The sequence below is a fragment of the Pavona decussata genome, unplaced genomic scaffold, assembly GCF_977016875.1.
Source record: "Pavona decussata unplaced genomic scaffold, jaPavDecu1.1 SCAFFOLD_380, whole genome shotgun sequence".
NCBI classification, from domain to species: Eukaryota; Metazoa; Cnidaria; class Anthozoa; order Scleractinia; family Agariciidae; genus Pavona; species Pavona decussata.
In genome coordinates this window covers 43,181-58,383 of record NW_028145754.1, presented here as the reverse complement: position 1 = coordinate 58,383, position 15,203 = coordinate 43,181, and the positions used below count along the sequence as shown (strand labels likewise).

Sequence of the window (15,203 nt, the reverse complement as noted above, 5' to 3'; positions counted from 1 at the left end):
GACTGTAGTGTTAACTCAGTCTCTGTCACGTACTCTATTCGGCACGCACTAGAATACCGACATATAAAGTATATTTTTCATAAAAATGACTGCCGACCGTAGTGTTAACTTAGTCTCTATCTCGTACTCTATTCGGCACGCACTAGAATACCGACATATAAAGTATATTTTTCACAAAAATGACTGCCGACTGTAATGTTAACTTAGTTTCTATCTCGTACTATATTCGGCACGCACTAAAATACCGACATACACAGTATATTTTTCACAAAAATGACTGCCGACTGTAATATTAACTTAGTTTCTATCTCGTACGCTATTCGGCACGCACTAGAATACCGACATATAAAGTATATTTTTCATAAAAATGACTGCCGACTGTGGTGTTAACTTAGTCTCTATCTCGTACTCTATTCGGCACACACTAGAATACCGACATATAAAGTATATTTTTCATAAAAACGACTGCCAACTGTAGTGTTAACTTAGTCTCTATCTCGTACTCTATTCGGCACGCACTAGAATACCGTCATATAAAGTATATTTTTCATAAAAATGACTGCCGACTGTAATGTTAACTTAGTTTCTATCTCGTACTCTATTCGGCACGCACTAGAATACCGACATATAAAGTATATTTTTCACAAAAATGACTGCCGACTGTAGTGTTAACTTAGTGTCCATCTCGTACTCTATTCGGCACGCACTAGAATACCGACATATAAAGTATATTTTTCATAAAAATGACTGCCGACTGTACTGTTAACTTAGTCTCTATCTCGTACTCTATTCGACACGCACTAGAATACCGACATATAAAGTATATTTTTCAGAAAATTACTGCCGACTGTGGTGTTAACTTAGTCTCTATCTCGTACTCTATTCGGCACACACTAGAATACCGACATATAAAGTATATTTTTCTGAAAATTACTGCCGACTGTGGTGTTAACTTAGTCTCTATCTCGTACTCTAAACAGCACGCACTAGAATACGGACATATAAAGTATATTTTTCATAAAAATGACTGCCGACTGTAATGTTAACTTAGTTTCTATCTCGTACTCTATTCGGCACGCACTAGAATACCGACATATAAAGTATATTTTTCACAAAAATGACTGCCGACTGTAGTGTTAACTTAGTGTCCATCTCGTACTCTATTCGGCACGCACTAGAATACCGACATATAAAGTATCTTTTTCATAAAAATGACTGCCGACCGTAGTGTTAACTTAGTCTCTATCTCGTACTCTAAACGGCACGCACTAGAATACGGACATATAAAGTATATTTTTCATAAAAATGACTGCCGACTGTAGTGTTAACTCAGTCTCTGTCACGTACTCTATTCGGCACGCACTAGAATACCGACATATAAAGTATATTTTTCATAAAAATGACTGCCGACTGTAGTGTTAACTTAGTCTCTATCTCGTACTCTATTCGGCACGCACTAGAATACCGACATATAAAGTATATTTTTCACAAAAATGACTGCCGACTGTAGTCTTAACTTAGTCTCTATCTCGTTATCTATTCGGCACGCACTAGAATACCCACATATACAGTATATTTTTCATAAAAATGACTGCCGACTATAGTGTTAACTTGGTCTCTGTCACGTACTCTATTCGGCACGCACTAGAATACCGACATATAAAGTATATTTTTCATAAAAATGACTGCCGACTGTAGTGTTAACTTAGTCTCTATCTCGTACTCTATTCGGCACGCACTAGAATACCGACATATACAGTATATTTTTCATAAAAATGACTGCCGACTGTAGTGTTAACTTAGTCTCTATCTCGTACTCTATTCGGCACACACTAGAATACCGACATATACAGTATATTTTTCATAAAAATGACTGCCGACTGTAGTGTTAACTTAGTCTCTATCTCGTACTCTATTCGGCACAAACTAGAATACCGACATATAAAGAATATTTTTCATAAAAATGACTGCCGACTGTAATGTTAACTTAGTTTCTATCTCGTACTCTAAACGGCACGCACTAGAATACCGGCATATAAAGTATATTTTTCATAAACATGACTGCCGACTGTAATGTTAACTTAGTTTCTATCTCGTACTCTATTCGGCACGCACTAGAATACCGACATATAAAGTATATTTTTCAGAAAATTACTGCCGACTGTGGTGTTAACTTAGTCTGTATCTCGTACTCTATTCGGCACACACTAGAATACCGACATATAAAGTATATTTTTCATAAAAATGACTGCCGACTGTATTGTTAACTTAGTCTCTATCTCGTACTCTATTCGACACGCACTAGAATACCGACATATAAAGTATATTTTTCAGAAAATTACTGCCGACTGTGGTGTTAACTTAGTCTCTATCTCGTACTCTAAACGGCAAGCACAAGAATACGGACATATAAAGTATATTTTTCATAAAAATGACTGCCGACTGTAATGTTAACTTAGTTTCTATCTCGTACTCTATTCGGCACGCACTAGAATACCGACATATAAAGTATATTTTTCACAAAAATGACTGCCGACTGTAGTGTTAACTTAGTCTTTATCTCGTACTCTATTCGGCACGCACTAGAATACCGACATATAAAGTATCTTTTTCATAAAAATGACTGCCGACCGTAGTGTTAACTTAGTCTCTATCTCGTACTCTAAACGGCACGCACTAGAATACGGACATATAAAGTATATTTTTAATAAAAATGACTGCCGACTGTAATGTTAACTTAGTTTCTATCTCGTACTCTATTCGGCACACACTAGACTACCGACATCTAAAGTATATTTTTCATAAAAATGACTGCCGACTTTAGTGTTAACTCAGTCTTTATCTCGTACTCTATTCGGCATGCACTAGAATACAGACTTATAAAGTATATTTTTAATAAAAATGACTGCCGACTTTAGTGTTAACTCAGTCTTTATCTCGTACTCTATTCGGCACACACTAGAATACCGACATATACACTATCTTTTTCGTAAAATGACTGCTGACTGTAGTGTTAACTTAGTCTCTATCTCGTACACTATTCGGCACGCATTAGAATACCGACATATAAAGTATATTTTTCATAACAATAACTGCCGACTTTAATGTTATTTTAGTTTCTATCTCGTACCCTATTCGGCACACACTAGACTACCGACGTATAAAGTATATTTTTCATAAAAATGACTGCCGACTTTAGTGTTAACTCAGTCTTTAGCTCGTGCTCTATTTGGCACGCACTAGAATACCGACATATAAAGTTTATTTTTCATAAAAATGACTGCCGACTGTAGTGTTAACTCAGTTTTTATCTCGTACTTTATTCGGCACGCACTAGAATACCGACCTATAAAGTATATTTTTCATAAAAATAACTGCCGACTGTGGTGTTAACTTAGTCTCTATCTCGTACTCTATTCGGCACACACTAGAATACCGTCATATAAAGTATATTTTTCATAAAAATGACTGCCGACTGTAGTGTTAACTCAGTCTCTATCTCGTACTCTATTTGGCACGCACTAGAATACCGACATATAAAGTATATTTTTCATAAAAATGACTGCCGACTGTAGTGTTAACTTAGTCTCTATCTCGTACTCTATTCGGCACACACTAGAATACCGTCATATAAAGTATATTTTTTATAAAAATGACTGCCGACTGTAGTGTTAACTCAGTCTCTATCTCGTACTCTATTTGGCACACACTAGAATACCGTCATATAAAGTATATTTTTCATAAAAATGACTGCCGACTGTAGTGTTAACTCAGTCTCTATCTCGTACTCTATTTGGCACGCACTAGAATACCGACATATAAAGTATATTTTTCATAAAAATGACTGCCGACTGTAGTGTTAACTTAGTCTCTATCTCGTACTCTATTCGGCACACACTAGAATACCGTCATATAAAGTATATTTTTCATAAAAATGACTGCCGACTGTAGTGTTAACTCAGTCTCTAACTTGTACTCTATTCGGCACACACTAGAATACCGTCATATAAAGTATATTTTTCATAAAAATGACTGCCGACTGTAGTGTTAACTCAGTCTCTATCTCGAACTCTATTTGGCACGCACTAGAATACCGTCATATAAAGTATATTTTTCATAAAAATGACTGCCGACTGTAGTGTTAACTTAGTCTCTATCTCGTACTCTATTCGGCACACACTAGAATACCGACATATAAAGTATATTTTTCATAAAAATGACTGCCGACTGTAGTGTTAACTCAGTTTTTATCTCGTACTTTATTCGGCACGCACTAGAATACCGACCTATAAAGTATATTTTTCATAAAAATAACTGCCGACTGTGGTGTTAACTTAGTCTCTATCTCGTACTCTATTCGGCACGCACTAGAATACCGACATATAAAGTATATTTTTCATAAAAATGACTGCCGACTGTAGTGTTAACTCAGTCTCTATCTCGTACTCTATTTGGCACGCACTAGAATACCGTCATATAAAGTATATTTTTCATAAAAATGACTGCCGACTGTAGTGTTAACTCAGTCTCTGATACGTACTCTATTCGGCACGCACTAGAATACCGACATATAAAGTATATTTTTCATAAAAATGACTGCCGACTGTAGTGTTAACTTAGTCTCTATCTCGTACTCTATTCGGCACGCACTAGAATACCGACATATAAAGTATATTTTTCATAAAAATGACTGCCGACTGTAATGTTAACTTAGTTTCTATCTCGTACTCTAAACGGCACGCACTAGAATACCGACATATAAAGTATATTTTTCATAAAAATGACTGCCGACTGTAATGTTAACTTAGTTTCTATCTCGTACTCTAAACGGCACGCACTAGAATACCGACATATAAAGTATATTTTCATAAAAATGACTGCCGACTATAGTGTTAACTTAGTCTCTGTCACGTACTCTATTCGGCACGCACTAGAATACCGACATATAAAGTATATTTTTCATAAAAATGACTGCCGACTGTAGTGTTAACTTAGTCTCTTTCTCGTACTCTATTCGGCACGCACTAGAATACCGACATATACAGTATAGATGAGTTAATCGTTTGTCTCACGATTGAGTCACAAAGATGTGGATCGCGACGTTTCGACCGCTATACTGCTGGTCTTCATCAGGCGATGGTGTCGACTGATTGCGTGACAGTATAAGTAGCACCTTGGTTTGTGTTGATTGGTGCGTTTCGATCCTCTCTTAGGCTGTTGTTGATTGGAGGATATCGATCCTCGTCGTTCAGAGTAGAAATTGTTCCCTCGGCCGTCCGCCTTGGTACTGATCGGTTGCTGTGTAGTTTGATCGTGGGCATCCACGCTTCCGGAATTTCAATTCCATTATCCCTATTGATGTTGTCAGGGTGAAGTCTTATGTGAATAGCCTCTTTAACCCTACGGCTGTACCAATGTGGGTCTCGGTCAATAAACTTAACCTCATCCCAGAGCGGATAGTGGCCCGTCGCATTGCTGTGTTCTGAAACGGCGGAGGATTGGGTTCGAGCAAGCCGTATGTCTCTATCGTGTTCCTTAATCCTTTCATGCATAGATCTTCCCGTCTCTCCAATATAGACCTTGCCACACTCACAGGGAATCTTGTAGACTACTCCGTCTTGTTTTGCAGGGTCGACAGTGTCCTTAGGTCGCACTAGGTGTGATCTAAGTGTTGTGTCAGATCTGAAAACTGTCCGTATGCCTTGCTGTTGTAGGCAACGGCGAAGAGCCTCTGATAACCCTTTGACGTATGGTAGCACCGCAGTAGATTTAATTTCAGGCGTTGGTTCTTTTGTGGCTGTTTGTTTCTTTGTTTTCGTAATGTTTTTCACAAACGAAAACGGATAACCGTTAGAAACAAGAACTGATGAGAGGTGTTTCTTTTCTTGCGAGATAACTGATGGTTTAGTTATGAGGTGTTTCGATCTATCGTACAGGCACTTGACAATACCGCGTTTTACAGATTGCGGGTGGTGTGAATCATACGCTAGGTATTGGTCAGTGTGTGTAGGCTTTCTGTAAACACTGGTAGAGAGGTAGCCATCCGAATCTCTAGTTACCAACGTGTCAAGAAAGGGTATGGTGTTGTTGGTCTCAGTTTCCATAGTGAAGCGGATCGTTGGTTGTTGACTATTGAGGTGTTGCAGGAAAGTGTCAACTTTGTCTCGACTCAAGATGGTAAAGGTGTCATCCACATAGCGTTTCCAAATCTTAGGCATACAAGGCGTAGAAGTCAAAGCTTGTTCTTCAAAATCCTCCATGTAGAGGTTAGCTATGACAGCGGATACTGGGCTCCCCATGGCTGCTCCCTCTTGTTGCTCGTAAATTAATCCATCATACTGGAAGTATGTGGATCTTAGAACGAAATCCAAGAGGTCCGCAATCTGTGCAGGTGTTAAAGTCGTGCGGTTAGCAAGACACGGGTCAGCTTCTAGTTTCCGTAACGCGGCCTGTACGGCGCCTTCGATAGGTACGTTTGTGAACAGTGATTCTACGTCAAAAGACACCATGATCTCGCTCTCTAGTACCCTCTCACCGTTGATAGTGGACACGAAATGAGCTGAGTTTTTAACTGTATACTCTGATTTCCCTGTTAAGGGAGATAACACATCGGCTAGGTAGGAAGACAGATCATAAGCAAAGGTGTTCACACAAGAAACTATAGGTCTCAGAGGTGTATTTACCTTGTGTATCTTAGGAAGGCCATAGATTCTAGGTGGTTGCTTATGTTTGGGCCTGATCTTATTATATACGGACTCTGTCAGGTGCCCACCTCGCTTCAGGTTCAGAAGCTTTTCAGTCAACTTTCGGCTCAAACGGTCCGTTGGGTCTTTATTAAGAAGTCGGTATGGACCCTTCTCAATCAGTGCTTTCAGTTTATCGTCATAGGTGTTTTTGTCTAGCACTACACTGGCACGACCTTTGTCTGCCGGGAGAATCATAATGTTCTTATCCTCTTTTAAACCTTTGAGAGCTTGTTTCATCTCCCTGGTGATATTAGGTTCAGGAGGCTTAGCCTTCTGGAGGATAGAGTTAACGTTTCTCCTGACAGTGTCTGCCTGTTCTGCGTCAAGACGTCTTATTGCAGATTCAACCTTGGCAACTATCTCAGTGGCGGGGATGCTTGTAGGTGTTACAGCAAAATATATACAGTATATTTTTCATAAAAATGACTGCCGACTGTAGTTTAACTTAGTCTCTATCTCGTACTCTATTCGGCACAAACTAGAATACCGACATATAAAGTATATTTTTCATAAAAATGACTGCCGACTGTAATGTTAACTTAGTTTCTATCTCGTACTCTAAACGGCACGCACTAGAATACCGGCATATAAAGTATATTTTTCATAAACATGACTGCCGACTGTAATGTTAACTTAGTTTGTATCTCGTACTCTATTCGGCACGCACTAGAATACCGACATATAAAGTATATTTTTCAGAAAATTACTGCCGACTGTGGTGTTAACTTAGTCTGTATCTCGTACTCTATTCGGCACACACTAGAACACCGACATATAAAGTATATTTTTCATAAAAATGACTGCCGACTGTAGTGTTAACTTAGTCTCTATCTCGTACTCTATTCGACACGCACTAGAAAACCGACATATAAAGTATATTTTTCAGAAAATTACTGCCGACTGTGGTGTTAACTTAGTCTCTATCTCGTACTCTAAACGGCACGCACTAAAATACGGACATATAAAGTATATTTTTCATAAAAATGACTGCCGACTGTAATATTAACTTAGTTTCTATCTCGTACTCTATTCGGCACACACTAGAATACCGACATATAAAGTATATTTTTCACAAAAATGACTGCCGACAGTAGTGTTAACTTAGTCTTTATCTCGTACTCTATTCGGCACGCACTAGAATACCGACATATAAAGTATCTTTTTCATAAAAATGACTGCCGACTGTAGTGTTAACTTAGTCTCTATCTCGTACTCTAAACGGCACGCACTAGAATACGGACGTATAAAGTATCTTTTTAATAAAAATGACTGCCGACTGTAATGTTAACTTAGTTTCTATCTCGTACTCTATTCGGCACACACTAGACTACCGACATCTAAAGTATATTTTTCATAAAAATGACTGCCGACTTTAGTGTTAACTCAGTCTTTATCTCGTACTCTATTCGGCATGCACTAGAATACCGACTTATAAAGTATATTTTTAATAAAAATGACTGCCGACTTTAGTGTTAACTCAGTCTTTATCTCGTACTCTATTCGGCACACACTAGAATACCGACATATACACTATCTTTTTCGTAAAATGACTGCTGACTGTAGTGTTAACTTAGTCTCTATCTCGTACTCTATTCGGCACGCATTAGAATACCGACATATAAAGTATATTTTTCATAACAATGACTACCGACTTTAATGTTATTTTACTTTCTATCTCGTACCCTATTCGGCACACACTAGACTACCGACATATAAAGTATATTTTTCATAAAAATGACTGCCGACTTTAGTGTTAACTCAGTCTTTAGCTCGTGCTCTATTTGGCACGCACTAGAATACCGACATATAAAGTATATTTTTCATAAAAATGACTGCCGACTGTAGTGTTAACTCAGTTTTTATCTCGTATTTTATTCGGCACGCACTAGAATACCGACGTAGAAAGTATATTTTTCATAAAAATAACTGCCGACTGTGGTGTTAACTTAGTCTCTATCTCGTACTCTATTCGGCACACACTAGAATACCGACATATAAAGTATATTTTTCATAAAAATGACTGCCGACTGTAGTGTTAACTCAGTCTCTATCTCGTACTCTATTTGGCACGCACTAGAATACCGTCATATAAAGTATATTTTTCATAAAAATGACTGCCGACTGTAGTGTTAACTTAGTCTCTATCTCGTACTCTATTCGGCACACACTAGAATACCGTCATATAAAGTATATTTTTCATAAAAATGACTGCCGACTGTAGTGTTAACTTAGTCTCTATCTCGTACTCTATTCGGCACGCACTAGAATACCGTCATATAAAGTATATTTTTCATAAAAATGACTGCCGACTGTAGTGTTAACTCAGTCTCTATCTCGTACTCTATTTGCCACTCACTAGAATACCGACATATAAAGTATATTTTTCATAAAAATGACTGCCGACTGTAGTGTTAACTTAGTCTCTATCTCGTCCTCTATTCGGCACACACTAGAATACCGTCATATAAAGTATATTTTTCATAAAAATGACTGCCGACTGTAGTGTTAACTCAGTCTCTATCTCGTACTTTATTCGGCACGCACTAGAATACCGTCATATAAAGTATATTTTTCATAAAAATGACTGCCGACTGTAGTGTTAACTCAGTCTCTATCTCGTACTTTATTCGGCACACACTAGAATACCGTCATATAAAGTATATTTTTCATAAAAATGACTGCCGACTGTAGTGTTAACTCAGTCTCTATCTCGTACTCTATTTGGCACGAACTAGAATACCGTCATATAAAGTATATTTTTCATAAAAATGACTGCCGACTGTAGTGTTAACTTAGTCTCTATCTCGTACTCTATTCGGCACGCACTAGAATACCGACATATAAAGTATATTTTTCATAAAAATGACTGCCGACTGTAGTGTTAACTTAGTCTCTATCTCGTACTCTATTCGGCACACACTAGAATACCGTCATATAAAGTATATTTTTCATAAAAATGACTGCCGACTGTAGTGTTAACTCAGTCTCTATCTCGTACTCTATTTGGCACGAACTAGAATACCGACATATAAAGTATATTTTTCATAAAAATGACTGCCGACTGTAGTGTTAACTCAGTCTCTATCTCGTACTCTATTTGGCACGCACTAGAATACCGTCATATAAAGTATATTTTTCATAAAAATGACTGCCGACTGTAGTGTTAACTCAGTCTCTATCTCGTACTCTATTCGGCACACACTAGAATACCGTCATATAAAGTATATTTTTCATAAAAATGACTGCCGACTGTAGTGTTAACTTAGTCTCTATCTCGTACTCTATTCGGCACACACTAGAATACCGTCATATAAAGTATATTTTTCATAAAAATGACTGCCGACTGTAGTGTTAACTCAGTCTCTATCTCGTACTCTATTTGGCACACACTAGAATACCGTCATATAAAGTATATTTTTCATAAAAATGACTGCCGACTGTAGTGTTAACTCAGTCTTTATCTCGTACTTTATTCGGCACGCACTAGAATACCGACATATAAAGTATATTTTTCATAAAAATGACTGCCGACTGTAGTGTTAACTCAGTCTCTATCTCGTACTCTATTTGGCACGGACTAGAATACCGTCATATAAAGTATATTTTTCATAAAAATGACTGCCGACTGTAGTGTTAACTCAGTCTCTATCTCGTACTCTATTTGGCACGCACTAGAATACCGTCATATAAAGTATATTTTTCATAAAAATGACTGCCGACTGTAGTGTTAACTCAGTCTTTATCTCGTACTCTATTCGGCACGCACTAGAATACCGACATATAAAGTATATTTATATATAAAGTATATTTGTCTCTATCTCGTACTCTTTTCGGCACACACTAGAATACCGACATATAAAGTATATTTTTCACAAAAATGACTGCCGACTGTAGTGTTAACTTAGTCTCTATCTCGTACTCTATTCGGCACGCACTTGAATACCGACATATAAAGTATATTTTTCATAAAAATGACTGCCGACTGTAATGTTAACTTAGTCTCTATATCGTACTCTATTCGGCACACACTAGAATACAGACATATAAAGTATATTTTTCATAAAAATGACTGCCGACTGTAATGTTAACTTAGTCTCTATCTCGTACTCTATTCAGCACGCACTAGAATACCGACATATAAAGTATATTTTTCACAAAAATGACTGCCGACTGTAGTGTTAACTTAGTCTCTATTCCGTACTCTATTCGGCACGCACTAGAATACCGACATATAAAGTATCTTTTTCATAAAAATGACTGCCGACTGTGGTGTTAACTTAGTCTCTATCTCGTACTTTAAACGGCACCCACTAGAATACCGACATATAAAGTATATTTTTCACAAAAATGACTGCCGACTGTGGTGTTAACTTAGTCTCTATCTCGTACTCTAAACGGCACACACTAGAATACCAACATATAAAGGTTTTTTTTTTCACAAAAATGACTGCCGACTGTAGTGTTAACGTAGTCTCTATTTCGTACTCTTTTCGGCACGCACTAGAATACCGACATATAAAGTATATTTTTCATAAAAATGACTGCCGACTGTAGTGTTATTTTAGTCTCTATCTCGTACTCTATTCGGCACGCTGTAGAATACTGACATATACTTGCTATACTGCAATGGGTATTTTTTTTGGAACGAATTCGTGCTTTTAAGTTAGTTAACTCCTAACCCCCTTTCCTTTTTTGGCTGGCACTACATTACTTTTAGGTCAGTTTTTTTCTTAAAATTGGACCATGTGCAGTAATCTTAATCTCGAGAGTACATATTTGGTTCTTTTTCGCCATGCATTGATTAATTTGGAATACTTTTCTTTCATTCAGAAATGTGAAGCACCTTAACAATGACGATAGCGTTCTTATATCAAAAATATTATAGGAGTAATACCATGTAAGTCGTATAGCTTAAACGAAAAAAAAAATAACATTTATGACCCTTTTTGATATTTATTTTTATATCAATCATATCTGATAAAATTTTCGCATCAGCAAGGGACTTTTTCTATAGCTTTTAAAAACTTATCTGATGTCGTAGACGCCTCGTTACTGATGATTCACTTGTAATCTGAAGGCTTGTAAATTTGAAAGTTTGTGACCTTTGACTTTTCGTGGTCTTTCTTAATTGGGATGTACAAGTGATAGTTACGTGCTTGTATATATACACAGAAGGTGAAACGAACACCTTGGCGTACAACGCGTTTAAGGATTTGTGTTAAGAAAACGAGTTACATGCCTTAGCAAGGAGTGACTGAGGCGTGTAGCATATGCGTGACATGTTGTACGTGATGCATTAAAAATGTTTCCCTGTCTTGATTGGGATATTTCAAATTGTGATTGTAAAAGGTAAAACTTTTGTCACAACATAAACGTACTTTTTGTTTAGAAATTGTTTTTAAAAATAATGTTAAACAAGTGAGTAGCACCAAGCAAACTTTTGTCTTTATTTTTGCTTACCTAACGAGGGATTTGATTGACAAGTGATAGTTACATAATTGTATATCTACACAGAAAGTTAAAGGAGCAGTATCATGGGAAATATCATGATTTTGGGCAAAAATTGACTAAATTTAAACTTTGAACACTGTGTTAATTAATTTCTAAATCGCAAATTAAAAGAAATACTAATAATGATTCTACTGAGACAAAAGGTTGAACCAAAATATAGGGACCTTAAGCAGAGACGACGACGACGACGACGAAGACGAAACTTAAAAAATTACCTTCGCGTCTTCTGAATAAATTCGCGATGATTTATACTCTCTCAGGTCCTCTCAGTTTGTGCAATGTAGCCGAACTATCGAGAAGCTAACGTCGTAGGGGCGCCTTTAAAGTTCAGAAAGAGAAAGGAAAATTAATCATCATGCGTTCACGTTCTCCATAAAACCTTAAATTTGGTCATTTCACGTTGTTGTTTTGCAGAGGACGACAAAGAAATGTACCAAAGTGCATAACACACGTGCAGAGCCAGTGTTTTGCTAATTAAAACTATTGTTTTCTGACGTTCTCGTTGACGTCGTCGTCGGCCCGACGTTTTCAAATAGGAAACCACTCTTATTTTGGTCATCTGCCGGCCAAAAAATATCCGTGGATAGTTTCTTTGCATTCTGATAGTCTTTTAATGGAATTTTGGTTATTATATCTTGGCTGCTATCAACCGAATAGCGTCTTTTCAATTTTCAATGTGTTACTAAAAAGCGTGATCTACTGTTCCTTTAAATGTACAACACGTATACGGATTTGCGTTAAAGGGCCCTGGTCAGCCACACCTTTGTTCTTGTTTGTATGCGAGGGTTTGGCTATTACATTTTTATTCGGAGCATGTCAAAATGAACGAAATCACTGTGAAACTACTAAAGATAATGAAAAATATTTTCAGGAACACAACTTACAGTAAAGCAATACGAGTTACAATACGAGTTACATGCTTGAGCAAGGCGTGACTGAGGCGTGTACCATATGCGTGACATGCTGTTACATGTACGTGTCGTATTAATCTGGGGGGTCAAAGCGTGACCCAGAAAGATGCAGATCGTGTGACCCGCGTGATGAGAGAAATATTATTCGCGTCATGAAATGAAAAAGAAAAGCCCTTTTAAACCATGTTAGACGGTACACAGAAAACCACGAAGTATGATATTTTGGTTTACTAGGGCTTTAATTCAATTATCCTGTCGCCGGGACTATTTACGTGCATAAGGGAATGAAATTTAGTAATCTGACTCTGTTAATACGTAGATAGCTTGTGTTGGCGTGAAACAGATAGGTCTAGATACTTAATGGCATGCTTACTGAGGGGATATTACACAATGCATAAATTTGTCATAATTTATGCGTCATACTGTTTTCGGCACGGTACTCGATTCGGCACTTTACAAGACCCCCATTTAAAACTAGGTTCCAGGCCTTACGGGGAAGGCCAAGTTTCACCGCGGTAAAACGTATACGCATGCGTCAGATTAGAACCATTTGGTGAATAAGTTTTCGGGATGCAAAGCATTCGAATAGTAAGCAAAGGTACACAACGCTGACCACTCTCCACATAATATACTTCGTTTAAAAAAAAATTAAGAAAGTCCCAGAATAAAAAAAAAAAAAAAAGAAAAAGAAAATTACAAGTATTCAGCTTTTTTAAATCTTTCCGCCATTCACACGAAACTTGATTTTTTTTTTTTGCGCAGCGCGGCTGTCGACCTGAATTATGGTCATTGCGCATGCTCTCCGTTTTACCGCGGTGAAGGGCTGGATTGAGATTTTGTAAACAAGATAAGTACATGAAAAGTTCTTGATATAAATAAGCTATGACTTGATGAAATTAAAGAGTAACTAGAGTTATTCATCCATACATTCAATATATTAAAGATACATTGAATTCATTTTATTTAAGAAATTTTATTATTTGAAAATTGGAATTAATTTAGTGACAAATTATTGGTAGCTACATGATGACTGTGAAGACCGTGCAAGCGAAAAATTAAATGCTTCTACAGATATCCAATATGCACGAGTGTCTTTTCTTAGTTACATTTATCCTGTTGTAGAAACGGTTGACGGAGGTTTGCCGTTTGGATCTTAATTGTTTATGTGAAAATAGAAATGTGTGAAGTAATATTTCAAACACGAGTGCGAGTGTTTCACCGGGGTTTTCAAACACGAGAATTTGTTTTTCAAGTATTTGGAGACCCCGGTGAAACACGAAGCACGAGTTTTTGGAATGGCTTTTCAATCGGCGTCCTAATTACAAACAAAGGATATTGTTCACGTTATCATTTAGTTTTTGCTTTCTTTTGTTAGTTAGCGCATAGTTTGTGATGAAAAATGTTTTATTAAAAGAAGCCACAATTTGCATGCATTGGCATCCTCGTTCTCTCGAAACATGGACGGGTTAGCGGAGTTTGAATCTGGCCGGTTTCAGCCGCCCAAAAGTGTGCAAGAAGAAGATTCTTTGTTTGCACAGCCCAAGCCTTAAAGTACACAGTACAAAGACAAGTGGGGCGTTGAGGTTTTCAGAATTTGTCAAGCAGCTCGCGAGCAAAAAAGCTCCTTCAGTTTACTCGGGAAGCGTGTTCAAAGATTATGATGTTCACCATTTGCAAAGTCTTCAAGAGAAGTTGTAGGACCTATATAGTCTATCCCTAAGCTATTGGCTCACAAAATTCGTTCAAGAAGTTGCCAATAAGAACGGTGGTTGGTATCCGCCTCGTTCCTTGTATGGAAGACGTAAACGGAGGGAATGCATTGAATCCTTTGGACAGCAGTGGCAAGAGGTAAGTTTGGAGTAGTTGTACTTTAATCCAATGTGCTTTACGTGTATGCAAATGTAGAATGGTTACGAAGTTGATGATTTACGACTTTTTAAGTTTCTTATTTTTCGCTCGATACTTGACGCAGAAGTGAGAACGCCAAGCGCTAACGTGTTTCTCTTGAAACCAGCAAAGATGAGAAGTAATAAAG

General features: G+C 37.4%; 1 protein-coding gene across 1 annotated transcript; it reads right to left on the bottom strand.

The window, feature by feature from the left end:
- Window positions 1-5,051: 5,051 nt before the first annotated feature.
- Window positions 5,052-7,058, bottom strand: LOC146452128 (uncharacterized). Its single transcript, XM_085098181.1, has one exon. The coding sequence runs from the start codon at window positions 6,981-6,983 to the stop codon at window positions 5,130-5,132; it is 1,854 nt and encodes a 617-aa protein (XP_084954307.1). The 5' UTR covers window positions 6,984-7,058; the 3' UTR covers window positions 5,052-5,129.
- Between the last annotated feature and the right edge of the window lie 8,145 nt (window positions 7,059-15,203).